An 18,137-nucleotide genomic window follows, 5' to 3' on the forward strand; every position below is an offset into this window, starting at 1 on the left:
CTTTTTCCCCAGAGTTATCACATACATATGTGAATATAGCACAGAAACTTGTCATTTTTATTCGGGTAACAAATGGTCTCCAAATTATATTAAAAAATAAATCCTAATTATGATCACTCCTGTAAAAAATTTTAGTACACTTTTCACAAATATATGTAAAAGAGAAGAAAATACACATGATTTTATATCTTAAACTTTTTTATTCCCTACCAAAGACATTTTGTCTTTTGTTTTCTTTGTTTTCTACAGTTTCCAACTTGCACCTGTATTTAATACTGCTTTAATCTGCTGAAGACATTAACTGATTGCTTTCCTAAATCTAAGGATTATATAGTTTTAGTATAAATATATATCACATATTTTCGTAAAATTTTGACAAAACCGAATAAGCATGCCTTGTTTTAAGTCCATGCTCCTTCCACTGTTTATAAAATTGGATTTAATGATCAAAAATTCTTGGCTGCCATTCTTCAGTTATAACAAACAGTCTTCCCTCTGAACTGCCACTCACTTCTTTGTACATAATAACAAGCAACAGAAAAACCAAAGAAATTATCTTAATCTTAGTTCTTCCTTTTGACACTATAAAATAATGTGAACTTTTTTTTTTTTTTTTTAAATGAAACAAATACATCCAAAACTCAATACATTCAAATGATCTGCGTTTCCTTTAAGGTAGTCACCTTGGAAGGCCACAGTTCATTCTCTTAACTATGCTACCACTGCTCAAAATACCTTTAAAACTCTTTTGGGATTGCCTCCAAAGCCAGTTGCATACTTTGCCATTACCTCAAAGATTGACTTAATTTTTGGAAACTGTCATAAGTTATTTGGTGTCAAATTATGGTAACTATAAAACAATCAAGTTTGGTACTTTCTTTTTTAAAAAAACAATGTGTAATCATAAAGCTAATAGTTTGTGTGACTTAAATGAACTATGAATGCAATTCTAAAAGAGCAAAATCTGAGATTTTGAGCAATGGTAAATTGCTGGAATTAGAAAATAACTTTCCAGTATGATCACTATGCAAGGTAACATTCATTTAGCTGTCTATGTTCTGGCATATTTGTTTAAAGTGAACATTCTGAGAGTTAGGATTTATTCTTTTAAAAAGGAATATCATTCTTAAAAAAAAAAAAAGAATTTTATTCCTTTAAAACATCACTGTTAAAGTAAGTACTATGCAAGTATTTTGTTAGAAACTAGTTCTACTTACTTTATCAATAGACTTATTTTAAAAACTTGAAAGCAAATATCTAACTTATTTGCTCCCAGGCTTTTTAAAATTGTTAACTGAAGATAAAATTTGAAATTTCTAAGTTACTAAAAACCAAAACAAAAAGCCCAAGTGTAATAAAAACACATCAAGAACCAAACTACAATTTCTGAGCTGCACTGTTTATTTTGCTGCTTGAAACCTAAGTGACAGTATGCCACTATAATTATGGGGTTTCATCTAAACCTTTACTACACTGCAGGTACAGAAATATACGGACACATTTTTGGAGAATTGACATTTTGCAAAATGCAGCAAACATTTTAATTTATACATGAGAAAAGGAAGTGTTCAAAAGGGTATGCATTTCAAGTTATTGCAGGTTATTTGTGAGAGAATTTCTGTAGGTAAAACATGTTTAAATTTAACCAACAGTAGCGTGTCAGTGTATTTAAAATCATGACAAAAATCTTCTCTCTGGTCATGTTGCCCATGACAAATTACTATGATGTTGTATGGTTAGGGCAAGATGTCAATACAGCATAAATCCCATGGCATTTTGGTTTTCTTCTGGAGATTAAAGCTGTTTTTCTTGGGATAAATGCAGCAGCAAAACACAAACCAGTTGATCAAAAAAAGCACTTCTGCCATAACTCCAATAATTTTCAGGACACATCAACCGACAGTAGTTTTGCCATTCCCAGTTCTTTTAAGAATTACATCTCTTCACTGTTGCCTTAAGTATGTCTGTAAAAGCTTGTTCTCTGTTAAGCCAGTTTGCTGACTACGGCCTGGTTGAGAGAATTTAGTTGGTTGGTCCATTTATCTAGTGCAGTATATCGGGCACCACCCCTCTTCTGATGATCCAGTTCAAGGAGTTGGTTGACTTGATCAATTCGGCCATGAATAGTGCTGGAAATAAATAAAAGAAGACATGTCTACAAACTAATTTCACTAAGCATATCTTCTAGACTAATACTTCATAAATATTCACAATATCAATAAATGCAACCCCCCCTCCCCCCCGGTGCCTACATTATAAATGATTGAGTTCAGGATTAATTATAGCATTCATTGCCTTATTTAAACTCTAGAGAGAAACCAGATTTCAGCTACCTGTCATCAATTTCACAGAAAGAACAGGCACAGACTTATCCAATTAATCAAGAGCAAATGTAACTTGTGAAGCTTTAAATAACACACTGCTTTTAAAAGAGATAATTTCAAAACTATTATATATCATACCTTATACATAAAAAAATACTACTCATTAAATAATTCTCTAGCTGTATATGGGTCATATACTGAATGAAAAATCCTTCTGAAAAAGCATTTAGAACTTTCTCAGAGATCATGTGCTTTATATTCTCATTCACTTATTAAAAAGCCACCACACATACATATATATCTTTTAACAGAAAGTCATAGCCAGAAGGTGCTTTTTATAAAAAGTCAAGAATCCACCTGCTACTACCTTTGCCATCATCACTCAACCTTTATGGCCCTAAACATTTTGTGATAAAAAATAGCCAAATACTTACTTATCCAATATGCACTGCACCAGCAAGCTCTCCACGTCAGCTACATCTATGTTTAACTCCTAAGACAAAAGACTCATTGTAATTCTACTAATTAACATTTTAAAAAGTCATGACTTTGTATAAATAATCGTTCTGATTTTAAATCCATTTCCACCACTAAAAAAAAATTAGTGAAGAAAAAATTTATAACAAATTTCATTATCACTTCAAAATATTTCTGAGAACACAGGTATGATAAATTTAACTGTCACTTCTAAAGTACATTCTTACCACAATTTTATTATGGTTGGGGTTAACCCTTCACCGATTATGTATTTTAGCCAGTAGACTCTTTTCTGTAATTTTCTCTATGGCTGAGAAAATCTTTAAAAAGAAATTTAATGATCCTTATTTCTCTTTTCTGTTAACTCAATTTACACCAAGAAAACAGAAAATTTCACATTAAAAGTAAAGCTTTTAAGTTATGCTGTATTTAAGAAATGTAATACTATAAAACGTTACCAAGTTAGAATTACTCTTTTAAATGGAAGACAGGTATACTGCATTTATAAATACAAATTATAAATATTAAAATCCACGGATATAAGTACCTTAGAAATAAAAGGAATATGTATTCTTGTGTAAGGCTTAATTAATTTTATGAGCACTTGTGTTCTGATGTTTCGCAAAAGCTCTGAAAGACAAAAATTAAGACAATACACTTGCATTTAATAGTTTGTATATCTTTATGAATCATGTGCTTCTAAATCATATTAACTACATCACTTATCTTCTCAAAATACATCCTTTTGTCTGGCAAAGACATAAGGTATTTGGATCTAAAAATATTTGGGTCCAACAGATGCAGTTTGATTAGAGGTCTCTCCCATCATTTTTTGTTACCACCTCCCTACTTTTGCTAATGTGTAACACTACCTAAAATATCCCCCTGCCTCCTCAATAATACTCCACTGCTCATCATTTCCTCTATAGTTAACATCTTTCCAGAAGCTCTGATTTGCACCAGCTAAGTTCCTTACTTTATGTTCTCTTATAAAACTTATTCTATTTTATACAATGATTTTACAATTCTCCCCAGTTTCTTCACGTACAAGTGTCTTTTTCAAAAAAGCCAGACTGGAGTTCATGCATAAGGCATCTACATTTTTGTATACCCACAAAGTACAGTATCATCCTAGGTTCATATAAGAACTTTAAAAATGTCTGTTGTGTGAAAGAGAAAGGAAGGTGGGGAACAAAAAAACATTACTTCCAAAGTACCCTTCAGATTTTCCTGATGCATCTGGAATTTTAAAATATTTAAATGAGTTGTTCCAAATGGTCATTTAAAAATCCTCAAACAGCTCCACAACAGGTGGGAACACTGGAGGTATAAAACAGAGGCCCCAGAACAAAGGAGTGATTTGTCTGTCTTTGTGAATCTGACAGAACTTACTAAAAATCTCATACACTTAGTTACAATGTTAGCCTACCTTTCAAGGTAAGTGCACTCAGCATTATATATAGCAGGCTATTTTCAAAGCTTTTGATATTTGTCAAAAATAAATCCTAAAAATTAACTTTGAATCTAAGCATCAGTAAAAAACATGCAACAACATTTAAATTAGAAAAAAAGGTAAAAGGGACAGCCAGTGAAGCCCATTCTTATTTGAAATGGACATCATATAAGAACCTGATAATGTTATTAACATGAAACTGGCTAATGATTTCTTTAAAACACCTTTATAATTTTTTTTAAAGAGATAATACATTTTTTTTTATTATTTCTATTTATTTATATATATATATACATATATATATACATGTGTCTATTGATTTCAGAGAGAGGGGGAGAAAGAGAGAGAGAGAGATAGAAACATCAGTGATGAGAGAGTCATCATTGATTGGTTGCCTCCTGCAAGCCCCCGACTGGGGATAGAGCCTGAGACCTGGATATATATGTGCCCTGACTGGCAATCGAACTTTGATCTCCTAGATCCTAGGTTGATGCTCAATCTCTGAGCCACGCCTGACTAGGCAAACACCTTTATAACTTTAAGGAGTATCTTATTCCATAACAACATTCAGAAATATTTCTCCATTTTTGCAATAAATAGAAGACAAACAGCTCAATTCTATTCAGCTCAATTAAGAAGCACTGTTACAGTGACAAAGTAAGTAACAGAATCCAGGTAGCAGAAAGAATATACCTTCAATGTGTTCCCTTATGAAAGGATCATCCATGATGTTGCTGTGATTTGTCTTCAGAATCTTTTCAAATTCAGTGATATCATTATTCTGATAGGCACTAACAGAAAAAGAAAAGTATGTACTTTGTTAAACATGAAGTCATGTATTAAATCAGATAACCCAAAGAGCCTGTTTCTCAATTTCTATGTACAAAAACCTAAATTATATAATTTCTGTCATGGGAATCAGAGTTAAACACACACACATCCTTCTGCAAATAAAATTAATTTCCTTTTTAATGCTTCAGTTTTATAAAATAAAGATTAAATAAATCTTTTGGGGTTTTATATTTATATATAGCTAAATCTTCTTAAAATCTTGGTGTTGGAGGAATTGACAACAGTTCAATGACTGTTTAATGCTTGATGCTTTCAAATTACATTGTGTACTTAATCCCTAAGAAACCAAGTTGCGTGCATACTACTGTATGGAGGAGTTTGGCTGCCTCTTTCAAATATGACATTATTATTTATTCTCTCTGGAGCTTAGTCAGAAATAGAACTTCCTAATTTTTTCTTCTAGAAAGCTACCAGCAACTGCCAAAACTTTTCAAAGGGAACATCTGATTCCTAATTCTTTAGCTGAAAATTTCACTGAGCTATACAGCAGAAAATTGTATCAGTGGTGATCATTAGTGTCAAATAGGACATACACCCAAAGTAGAGAGTGATGGACTCTGCTGCAGAAGGCCAAAGGCTGATTATGTTCACAATTCTTTGAGGTATCTAGTATCTAGTCCTGAAATGATTCTGTAAGGCACTATAGGGATCGCTAAAGGTGCTGAGAAGGAAGAAGCCAACCTTCTGGATATGGCACCACTGTCTGCTTTATATGTAAGGAATATCATCAGCCATTCTGCACGCCCTCTGTTGTGCTTCCATCTGATGGGTCGCAATGTAACTTCATGTTAGGGGCAGGTGATTCAAATGCTTCAACAGGAATTATTTTCCTCTAGTCTGCTGGCAACTGACTAGGAAGATAAAATTAGGAAGCATTACTTTCTTACCTACTCCAAATATATGATTGTAAATACTACTGGAGGATATATTCGAGTAGTGAAAACGCTTGCACACACATGTATTTTAACCAAGAGATTCTTCCACTATTTAAGTGGCTTTAAAAAAATTATACAAAATGTGGGACACTACAGGCTGCTTGTTTGGGTCCAAATTTACCATTAAAATAAGTTTCCAAGTTCCAATACAGAGGCCTGACTAAAGTGAATTGTAAGATATAGTAAATATATAAATATAGCTATGTATTTAGCCAATTTAATTTAGATAAAATATTAAGGTCTAGGGCAAAACTTTCAATATTTCTTCAAGAGTTTTAAACGTTTAAACTGTTGCTTTAGCAATTGAACTTTATAAAAATTTTTTTACAAGTATTATGAAGTTAATTAATCTCTAATTCACCTCTTGATGTGGCCAAATGCAGATGGAATACACTGTTTGAAATAAAGACGGAGAAATTTCCTTTTATGACTAAAATCAACTTAATCCAACAAATATTTATTAAAATATACTAAAGAAATAAACAATAAATTGATTTTTTAAAATGTTGCCATTTAGGGTTTTTATCCCCTAACCAGTCTTAGTTTCCTTAAAATAAGGTCATTATTTTTACAGTTAAAAATTAAGGTTTCCATAAAAAAGAAAACCTAGTAACTTATAAAAATCATAGCCAAGTAAAAACAAAGTAAATGAGAACATTTTATATAAGAACTTAAACAATATCATAAATCATCTGCTTTTTTTCCAAGTACATAAAATTTGTATGTAGGTGACTAAAATTATAGTCTAACAATACTTTTTTTTTTAATGATAAGGACCATTAAGAGAATGTCTGGACAACTAAATTACCTACATATATCTGTAAAAACCCCCTGCTCTATGTCCCTCACTTCATTCTTCATGCCTTGGTAAACTCAGCTGTACAATCTAAAACAAAGGACTTGAAGAAACCTAGTAAGTTTCTCATTCTTTTCTACAAAGAAAGCCCATTAAAGTTTGGGCTCCATTTATTCCTGACACAGAGGAAAATAATTCTTGCTCACTGACTTCTTTGGCAAAACCAGGCCTTTTTTCCTAGGCTTTTTGCTTGATTTTATCTTCTATAATTTTATTTAATATTAATTACATCAGGTTTTTCAATTGCTAAACATTATTAATCTTATCTCTCTCCATAGAAGCTATCAATAAATCCTTGGGTATCTTACCAGTGTGACTCCTCTGCTCCTCACTTCAGAAAATTATCTGAGGTAAACTCTTTTTAAATGATTTTTTTTATCTTTTCAAGTAAGAAAACATTCAAGTAATTGCCTTATTGCAAATGCTTGATTTATGTGGACCAATTCATAATTTCATTTTGGATTCAGGCAGGTAGCAACAGTAAACATTGAGAAATTGTTTTAAAACATCTACAAACAGTTTTCTACTGAAAAATAGTACACATACATACAGGTGAGAAAAGCAACAAATAAAATCTCGTGCCTAACAGAAACAGCATAATAAATGACTTCAGAAGATAAAAATCGCACAAACTTTCTATTTCAAACGAAAATATAGAAGAGTAATTGTTGAGTATTAACTGGATCCTGACAAGCTCTCTTCTTTCTCTCCCCTTTATTCACTGCTTTAAATAAGTTTACCTTAACTGAAATATAAACTCTTACCTTACTAAATTCGTCATTGCAAGAATTTCTGGATCATTTTTGTACGGTTTGGCCTAAATACAGTAAAAAAAAACAATTAACAATTAACTATATGTACAAAGTTTATTTCCATGGAAGACAGCTGACAGGAACGAACACACATACCTCCTGTGAGTCAAATGGATTTATTCCCGATTTCATTAGCATATTTGCTAAGACCAAATATTTTAAGCAAGTGGTTCTTCTTGGACTTCCTGATTCATCATAATTCTTGAAGGCTTCAAAAAAATCAGTGTGTGCCTTTTCAAATTCACCTTCCCTCAAGTGCATTTTACCACCACATTCTGTAAAGAAAAAAACAGGAGAAAAGAGGATATTTTCAAAAGTATCATAATAAGCCTGACTACTTTATAAAAATCAAATGAAAACAATGGCTTCCGGTGTTTTAATTCTACAACATGAACAGTACTAGCCTCAGGGTACATACTTGACTCTAAAATAAGCATCTGCAAGTCTTTCTTCTCAACTGAAGAAATACTTTTATATACATCATTAGAATTCTAGAATAGAACTTATAATTTTTCTATTACTATCTTCACTGATATAAATTTACAAAAGTCATCCTAATTTCTAAGACTGTATCATTTCACTGACTTCATTACTTTGCTAATTACTTTCACTAAAACAGAAACAACTTTCAGTCATTCAGTTATATGCATGACACCCTGATATCTTCCACAACACTGCCCACTCTCTCCAAACCAAACTTGCCTCTGATGACTCCCATGATCAGTGGATGAGGGATGGCAGACTTAATGTGAAGTGACTGTTCATAGAGTGCTTTAAGTTTTTTGTTATTTTTCTGTGCTGTGTACATTTGAATTTCCAAAGCATATATTTCTAATAACTGTGTACCCTTTTTCAGGTCATCTTCTCCATCATCAGTCTAGAAAGACAAATAATAAACTTTAGTCAAGATAGAATTCAGAGTCAGCCTAGTAATTTTTATTTGACTTAGCCCAAGAACCTTACATTTTTAAGTTTCTAATTCTGTGTGAGAAAACACTACAAATCTTAATTGGGACCTAGAGTACTAAGAACACTACCTTTATGGCCAAAAAGGAATCTACACATCTTTTGTACTTTCTGGTATTCAATAAGAAAAAAGTGGCCAGAGGTGTATTATTATGTATAAAATGTTACGATGTTTGTTTTTAGCTCGGAGGTTATTTATGGTCTTCTCCAAATCTTTGAAACCATTTTGGATCCACTGATTCAATCAAAAACCCTCTGAGTGCCTTCCTTGTGCCAGGCACTGGGTCTACCTTGGGGAAGTAAGTAAAATAAGCCAATGTTCCTGGCCTAAGAAAGTTTACAATCTAGTAGCTTAATCTGTCAAGAGGTAATTTACATTATAAATGATAACGATTCTAGTTTAAGCATGAACCAAGTACCTAGAAGAACGGAAGAGAAAGGGACTAACTTTCCTGGGGGGGGTGTCAAAAAAATAACAAGAGCGGTGACATTTGAGTTCAACTTTGAAAGATAGCCAAGAGCCACAAAATGCATATGGTCAATAGTCAGATAACCATAAATAGCAGATACCAACTTAAACTTCTGTTTAGTTATTCACTAATGAATCACAACAGAGTAAAAAAATATGATCTGTAAGACAATTTGTACATTCAGATTATCAAGCATCTCTGCTATACTATGTTTTTTACAATCCAGGCAGCATTTTCCTTATGTACAAAATAAACCAACCAAAATTTTCATATTCCTTATGTATACACTGAAAGACCCTCCTCCATTCAGAAAGGTTTTCTCTAACATTTCCATTTCACGTGGAACTGAACTCACAGTTGTTTATGCATCAAACTAAACTTTCCTAAGTATGTGTAGATAAATAATTCATAAATGACTAACCTGCTTTATAAAGCAAAACTATTATGAAATACATTTTTCTTGTTTTTAAAAGCTGAAAAAGCAAAAGAAATAAATAAAAGTATCTGTAGGTGGTTAATTTTGAACACTTTCCTGATCAACTTTTCCCCCATGCACAGAAATAATATATAATTAAAAAAATAGTACATGGCTTTGGAAAAGCAAACTTTTAAAAATAGTATTTCTACATAAAATTTAAACTAATATCAAATAATTTACTTATCAAGACAAAAAAGGATATATAAAATTATAGCCCTTAGCTAAAAAGTTATAGAGGTACACGGTCCAGACCATGTGGGTATTCAAATTTAAATGAATTAATGAAATATAAAACTCAGCACCTCTGTCACACCAGCCACATTTCAAATGCCTAGTGGCATGTAGCTATTGCCACCATATTGAAAAACAGTATTCTAGCATTACATGAACTACTGGAGGGTATTGTTATAGGGAATTCATATATTATAAACTAGAATACAAAATATCTCTATTATATATGCCTACAATATCCTTTCTGATTTTCACAGGGTGCATAACTAAATAAGAAAGGCTGGCGTGGCTCAGTGGTTGCACACTGACTCATGAACCAGGTGGTCACGGTTCAATTCCTGCTCAGGGCGAATGCCCAGGTTGTGGGCTCGATCCAAGGTTAGGGGCGAGCAGAAGGCAGCCAATAATAGATGATTCTCTCTCTCTCCCCCTCCTTCTCCCTTCCTCGCTCCAAAATCAATAAACAAAACAAACAAACAAACAAACGGCTTATTCTTAATATTAATGACTGGTCTGTTCATTTATTAATACCTGTGCTTCATCCCACAAACATAAGGACTGAAATTAGGATTAAAACAGGAAAAAATGTCATTCTCAGAAAAAAATGAGCTTTTTGGTAGCTTATTTTCCCCAATTTCATTTTTGGGATGATGCTTGAACAAAAACACTCCTAAGCAATGTTTCAAATACAAATTTTTCTTATGCTTTTTTACTATGAAGAAATGTTAATAAAAAATTAAGGGAATGCTACCTGACAGGACTGATGTAACTGGCGTAAAATTTTTTGAAGCTTTCCATATTCCTCCCGTTCTAAATACAATTTTCCAAGCTGTAAAGAAAGAAACTTATTAAAATCAAAAGATTTCAATAGGAGAAGGTGTGCATCTTTAGGAGAGTTTACTAAGGACACCCACCCACTCTTCCAAAGAAAAAAAAATAAGTAATTATAATCGTTACCTTTGTGTTTGTTTTAAACCACAGTCTATCATTCTTAGCATCTTTTAAAGCTTCCAGTGTTGTTTCATAGAATTCCTGCAGTAAATCCATCTGACATAAAAAATCAGAATTCTATAATTGTAAACAGCAAATTTGTACCTGTTAATAAAGTTAATTTGAGCAAACTAAAAGTGCATCTTTGAACTTTAACACACATAAGATACTCTATCACCTGTGTCTTACCAAATGTCTGCAACAGTCCACAAAATACAAATACAGACCAAATTTGCAAAAGACATGTGCCAACATGTTTTTATGTTAAAAAAATAAAACCCAGAAAATATCTAATTCTCTAATAGTATAGGTTTGTCTTTTCCAATCTAATAACTCAGTTTATATTAACAAAAGTGCACTACCCATACACAGAACTAGTTGTACCGTTATTAACAGTGTATCTTATTCACTCAACTGTTACTTGGTATGTCCTGTGTGGCAGACTCTCTACCTAACAGGATAAAGAAGTAACGGGGCCATGAGAACAGGGAAGTCTGGTACTTTCAGAAAAGGCTGCCTATTTATTCATGACTACTGATGGCTTACTGAATTAGTCAAGTGCCGCCCACTCAGCATCTATTCTTACTTTTAAAAGACAAATAGTTTATGTACGATAGTATGAAGCAACACTCAATCCTGAAGTTTTATAATTACTTAGCCCCTCCCCCACATCTGGCATAACATTTATAAATAGTATAACAAAAATGTTTTGATGATACTTGCCTGTAAAACTCAGAAAACATTTTCCCACTTAAGACAAGCCCCTTGATATAGAATACCTCTAGAATTAGTGCCATTAAGTGCAAATGTTCTAACAGAACATAAGTTTATCTTCCTCTATTTCCATCACATGTACTTTAGATAAAGAGTAAAAATAGTACACTGCCTCAAGAATTAAAAATGACATCTAATAGAAAAGATGTAAAGAGGCTGATTCTGCGATGAACAATTTTTATTATGAGTATAAAAAGTACCAAATGTTCTAAGAAATATTAAGTGATATAGAGAATACTTCTTATGCTCAAATACTAGTGTAAGAAAGCTGAAACTTAGCACTATGCTGCTTAAAAGAATACTAACGAACAATCTAATTAAAAATTATCTTAGCAATAAAATAAAATCATCATCGCTTTTCCTAATAAATAAAATTTAGACTAAATGAAAGCACCATCACTCCCAATGATCACTGTAGTTTCATCATCAGCCCTTCTTTTCATCACCCATCCACCCATTCTTTACAGAAGCATTTTGAACAAACATCTAATAAGTAATGCCAAGCACTAACTATAGGAGTACAGGTTTTCCCCTCCTGGATTTTTAATCAAATCCACACAAATCACTTATGACTCACTGTTAAGTATTTAAATAGCTCAAGATGGCTAACTCAAGTGGTAATGGAGTTTAGAAGGAACTGTGATAGTATCTGCAAACAGGAATCTAATATAAGCTAGTAAAAATTGTGTGCAGATTATGTCAGTATTTGAAGATATTAAAGAGATTAAGCTGCAGTTAATACCTTTTAATATTACACAATTAGTACCACAATCAAGAAAATAGTACACATTATTTTAAAAACAAACTAAAAACTAGCAAAAATGCTTAAACAGAATTTCTAGGCCTTAAAAAAAAAGAACAAGGCCCTTAATATAAATAATAAACACGCAGATAAGTACCAAGAGGAAAACCAGAACCTAACCTGTTTAGAAGTGGAGATATAATCAAGAATAGAATTAATGGATTTTTCAGAATAATTTCTTGTGACTGCACTTCGAATATAGGTCAATAGTTGTTTATATCTGTTCATCATTTCTGGAAAGTTTGTCTGTGAGGGAAGAAAAATGCATTATTAGATACATATTTATGTACTAAAACATGTATACATGATTCAAATTACAGAACATATTACAGCATAACTGAAAAATAATAGCTTTATGAAAGACAAACTATGACAGAGACACTATTAACATTTTAACTTAAATTTGAAATTACTAGATTACTTAGACGCACGAACCAAATTTACAAAGTTAGCCTACGAATAAGTACAACTTTTAATGTTTCCAAATTTCAGATATTGTTCCTCACTGGGCAACATATTTAAGTCATAAAAACTACTAAATATTCATAAACTAAAAAATATAAGTAAACCCAACTTTTTAAATGCCTTGGGTACCAGCTATGCAGGTATCAGCTATATCCTCTGAAGATTCACCCCTTGATTAGGAAGCTCTCTAACAATAGTTACATGTTTCTGTTCTCCCTATTATCGGTTGACACTGTGTTAAAATGTGAAGTAAAAGAATCTCTTCAAGCCCAGATATTCAACCCACTATCAAGAAAAGTCCTCCCATTTAAGGCTCTACTCAAAAGTAGATGTAGCCAATGTTGCTTTTACTTGCAGCACTATTTGTAATACTGTGGTTATCCCAGGAAACATGAAAGATCTGAGGAAATAAAGGACTACTAGTGAAATTTCTAGCACAGGAAGAAGGAACACTGGCAGTTATAATGCTTTGTTTCTTGACTAATAAAAAAATGTGTCTATGCCCTAGTGGGTTTGGCTCAGTGGTTAAGAGCGTTGGCTTGGGGACTGAAGGGTTTAGGGTTCAATTTCAACCGAGGGCACAGACCTTGGTTGCAGGCTTAGAGGCAAACAGCCGATGTGTCTTTCTCACACAGATGTTTCTCTCTCTCTCTCTCCCTCCCTTCCCCCCCTTCACTCTCTCTGAAAGGCAATGGAAAAAATATCCTTGGGTGAGGATTGAAAAAAAAGTGTTTATTAGGGTGAAGAATAAACTAATGATACTGTAATTTTCCTGCTTATGACTATATCCTGCTCTGGGATACAGCACGAGGGACAAGAAAACATGATTCCCTAAAATCTTCTGAGCAAGAATTAAATTAAAAAAATGAAAACAGTAGTAGGGGTGGGTGGAAAAAATGGACAGAACATGGGAAAAGCTTTAGCATTATATATCAAACTACTTTTGTTTCCCAGTATGCCAGTAGCATGGGGGGATAAATAGGTAACGTCCTATCAGTAAGTTGCTAAAATCCAAGTTACAGAATGTATCTTGTGACAAAAGGAAAATAAAAAATAGGACTGTTCCAATTTTGAGATTGTATCTGGATACTCAAATAGGAATTTAACAAAAAGGTTGTTCTGAATTCATTTTCTCATGCTGTAACTTTGAATGAAGTTCACTGTTCAAAAACTGTTACTGTAATTAAAGACTGAGGAGTAGGTAAATTGGTTTTATCTGCAGTGGTGAACACACAGAGTAGTTGGTAACGAACTTTTTTTTCCAACTTCTTACTGCCCAAAATCACTCCACAGCAAATGGGTCCTATTCTGAGCCAACTAGAAAATGAGGGGGCAGGAATGGAAGCTGAAACTACTCTTATAAACTGGTACTCCTGCAGAGATACTGCTAGAACAAATAAAATGTAGAGAAGGAAAGCAGGCAAAATAACATGAAATACAAATAATCCTTTTGCTTACTTGCTTCCTATCTTGGCTCAAGGTAAAATGTAAAAATCAAGCCCTGTGGGTAGCATATGATTAAATGGGTTCAAAACTAAATCACTCTGAGTATGTTAGATTTCTTTCATCACAGTAACATAATTTCTATAGGGTTTCTTGGTATTATTTCAAATCACAGAACCTTAAGAGCAAAACATTGGGTCCCTGATGTTACTATAATTATTTATTCAAACTCTCTATCCTTGGAGACATCTGATGCTTTTTCCATAGCTCCCTAAGTTATTTAAATATAGTAAATATTTTTACAAACAATAAATGGAAAGAAAGAACAGGGGCTTTGTGCAACACAGAGATCCTTTGAGAATATCACAGCAATAGAACAAAAAAAGGCAAATACAACATAGGTATTTTTCCACTATATTTACTTATTTTTAAAAAAGATTTTAAAATTGACTTAGAGAGGAAGGGAGAGGTAGAGAAACATCGATGAGAGTGAAACATTGATTAGCTGCCTCCTGCATGCCCCCACCAGGGATTGAGCCTGCAACTCTGGCATGAACACCAATCAGGAATAGAACCGGCAACCTTTTGGTGTATGGGACAACCGTCAACCAACTAAGCATATACAATATACTTAATATCATTTAACATGTTTTGAATAGTTCTGATATTCTGGGGGGAAGAAATGAGCTAAAATATTTTGTGGATAGTTTCTGTAGATGTCATGGAGGTGGGTGAGGACGCCAGAGTGAGAGTACACCAAGAAGAGCAGGACGCAAGATTAGTGAAGTTAACTGGATAAAGGCACTAATCAATTCAGGGAGTTCAATTTCAGATAGATGGGATAGAGAAGCTAATGAGGAGAGAGAGGAGGCATATGATAAACACAGAGACAGGGGGAAAAGAAAGTAGTAACAGCTAACCTTCCATTTGCCATAGAGGCAAGCGCTTACCTCTGCTTGCTAATCTAAGCTCCACTTTATTTTTTTCTCAAAAGTTCCTCTACCCTTAGGGATCTTAAGATTCATGTCTGTATCTAGTCCTCTCATTTACTAACTGCTTATTTTTCCCTTTTTTACTCTGTATTCTTGAAGATTGGCAATGTAGGAGAGTACAATGTCATGACAAGTCCAGCTTATCTATGAGTTCACTCAACAAAATATTTGAGCACCTGCTGAATGCCAGCCACTATGACAGGTGCTAGGAATATAACAATGAATAAAACAAAGTCTTGCTCTCATGGAACTTTCAACCTATGGTTTGTGGTAGGGGTGGCAGAAAGGCAATAAATAAGTAAACAGATCAAGTGGTGATATATGCAGCAAAGAAGAAAACAGCAGGGTAAGATGAAAGTGATGATGGGAAAGATGCTATTTTATATAGAGTGGTCAGCAGAAGAACATCCTGATATACGGTGACATCTGAACATAGACTTGATCAGTTGAGGAAAATAGCAATATGGCTATCTGCGAGGAGCATTTGGGGTAGAGAAAACAGTAAGTAAAAGCATTTATGCAGGAGTGTGCTTAGGTGACATGAGGAACAGCAAAGAGGCCAATAAGGAACAGAATAGAAAACAAGATGTATTTTGAAGAGCTATAAAGCCACCTAGACTTACCAATAAATTATTTGCAGGGTGAGAGATCCAGAGAGGACTCAAGAATAAAGCTAAGGTTCTGGCCCTAATCGGTGGAAGAGGAACTCTTTGTAATAAAAAGTAGAACGTTAAAAATCTCAAAATGAACACTAATAGTCTCTGGGAAATTACTCTATTAATAATGCAGCCGAATACTGTCCATATACCTAAAGGATAAGTTTTCTTAAAAAACTCTGTTGAGCCCTGGTCAGTTTTGTTCAGTGGTTAGAGCATTGGTCTGTGGATGGAAGGGTCGAGGGTTTGATTCCCAGTCAAGGGCACGTACCTCAGCTGAAGGCTCTGTCCTGGTCCCAGTCGGGGTGCATGCAGGAGGCAACCAATCGAAGTGTCTCTCTTACATCATCTCTCCCCCCTCCCCCACTCTCTCTAAAAAATCAATGGAAAAATAATCCTCCAATGAGGATTAAAAAAAAATCAAAAACTGTTGAAAAACAAAACATTTTGTATGCTATGCAGATTTTTTTAAACTTAGTATTACTGTAGTCACAAATGAAAAGTAGCCTAAATATGAAAACATATGAAGTTATTTTAGAGAAGCAGATATAATGGTATTTTGTTGCATGAGGTTTTAACATACAGAATTTATTTTAAAAATTATTAATTTCCCTCAAAACAAATCTTACCAACTTGAAGTTAATCTTAATCATTTGTTTCAGTGCTTTAAAGCCCCATTCTCCCTTTTCACCTTCAAGTTCCAAAACCTGAAAAAAGACAAAATTCTTAGTCTAACTTAATACTGTTATTTTCTAATGACAGTCAAAGTCTAAATTTTGAATTTATTTTATATCATATGCAAGAAAAGTATTTCCCCAAGAATTCCATTTCTCAGTATCATTTTAAAAATTTATTGTTCAAATTATTACATATGTCCCCTTTTTCCCCCCTTCAACCACCTCCACCACCCTTACCCCCCTAGGCCTACTGCACTATTGTCTGTGCCCATGGGTTATGCATATAAATTCTTTAATCTCTTCCTGTCCTCCCTTCAATATCATTTTTTAACAGCTTAAAAAAGAAATAAGTCTTAAAATGCTTACTTAAGGATAAGTGAGCTTATTTTGAAGTTCCTTCATCAAAAGATTAAATAACTACTTCGTGATTATTATACAGCTCTAGTACTCTTTTTCCTTTTAAAGGTCCGTTGGTGAGAATAATCCAAAAGTGTATCAGTAGTTAAGAAATCACATTATTTAATAGTGAAACCACACCTGTGTAGTCAGTTCCCAAAAGAACAACAAGATTGCAGGGATAATACCTATTGATTATCATGTTGGTTCCCCTACCAGGACCATACTAGCTTTTCAGGACAATGGCCCTGGCTCTATAGGTAGCTTGCTTGGAAAAAAAAAATCAACAGGATAGCCCTTCAGAAATACATGTGTCTGCTGCATAATGCAAATTTATTTTACAGGATTATCACTAAGTATCCAACACATGTTTCTGAGATAAAATCACTTGGAACTTATCTGATCTAAGACATCATTTAAAAAAAATAAACTTTAAGACACAGAATCAACCAGAAAAAATATGAACCTTCTGGAAACTGCTTAATGCTGCTTTTGGGTCATCTTCCTTTAACGCTTTGGAATTATAGTACTGATTTTCCAAATCCACATTCGGCTCGGAGTTACTGTCTTCAGAGTATTCCTGTGTGTTGGAAAAACAAACAGATGTTAAAAGGAAAAAAGAAATTCACACACTGCACTGTAAAAAGTAAATACTGTTAAGATAGAAAAATCATATATTTATACAAAACATAACAACCTTAAGTACACAGGGAAAATGCCATAGATATTTAACCATTATTTAAAAAACTAGGAGCAAAGCTAAAATCAAGTGGACAGTATAATAAAATCATTTTTTTCTTTCATATCAAAACTACAATTTCCACAGAACCAACACAAAAGCAAAGTGCAAAGAATTAATATTGGTTAATGGCCCTCAATTCTGTAAAATGATCTGTTGTTAGTCATGGAATCCGATAAAAATCTACATAAGGGCTAATTATTCATTTTTAGTTCCATATTCCCTAACTCTAAATTTAATCATTCTACCATATCTAACTACCTAGGGTAATCTGCATATGACATAGTAGTCTATCGCTGAATATATTAATAAGAATATTTGCCTTATGTGCATTCCATATTACTAAACA

General features: G+C 33.3%; 1 protein-coding gene across 2 annotated transcripts in view; it reads right to left on the minus strand.

Moving 5' to 3' along the window:
• Positions 1 to 570: 570 nt before the first annotated feature.
• COPS2 (COP9 signalosome subunit 2) overlaps positions 571 to 18,137 on the minus strand; it is a 28,516-nt gene continuing 10,949 nt past the window's right edge. Inside the window, exons 2-13 of one of the 2 annotated variants that reach the window (XM_081132523.1) lie at positions 17,516 to 17,629; positions 16,606 to 16,683; positions 12,541 to 12,666; positions 10,812 to 10,901; positions 10,606 to 10,683; positions 8,412 to 8,586; positions 7,806 to 7,984; positions 7,662 to 7,714; positions 4,948 to 5,045; positions 3,349 to 3,431; positions 2,759 to 2,817; positions 571 to 2,129 (exon numbers count right to left, since the gene is read on the minus strand). In XM_081132523.1, coding sequence (XP_080988649.1) covers positions 1,985 to 2,129; positions 2,759 to 2,817; positions 3,349 to 3,431; positions 4,948 to 5,045; positions 7,662 to 7,714; positions 7,806 to 7,984; positions 8,412 to 8,586; positions 10,606 to 10,683; positions 10,812 to 10,901; positions 12,541 to 12,666; positions 16,606 to 16,683; positions 17,516 to 17,629 — 1,278 coding nt within the window. In that variant the 3' untranslated portion in view covers positions 571 to 1,984. Of the gene's footprint in view, positions 2,130 to 2,758; positions 2,818 to 3,348; positions 3,432 to 4,947; positions 5,046 to 7,661; positions 7,715 to 7,805; positions 7,985 to 8,411; positions 8,587 to 10,605; positions 10,684 to 10,811; positions 10,923 to 12,540; positions 12,667 to 16,605; positions 16,684 to 17,515; positions 17,630 to 18,137 lie in introns of both variants that reach the window. The other variant, XM_081132522.1, reaches the window with a different exon arrangement.

Source organism: Miniopterus schreibersii, assembly GCF_964146895.1.
Source record: "Miniopterus schreibersii genome assembly, chromosome: 1".
NCBI classification, from domain to species: domain Eukaryota; kingdom Metazoa; phylum Chordata; class Mammalia; order Chiroptera; family Miniopteridae; genus Miniopterus; species Miniopterus schreibersii.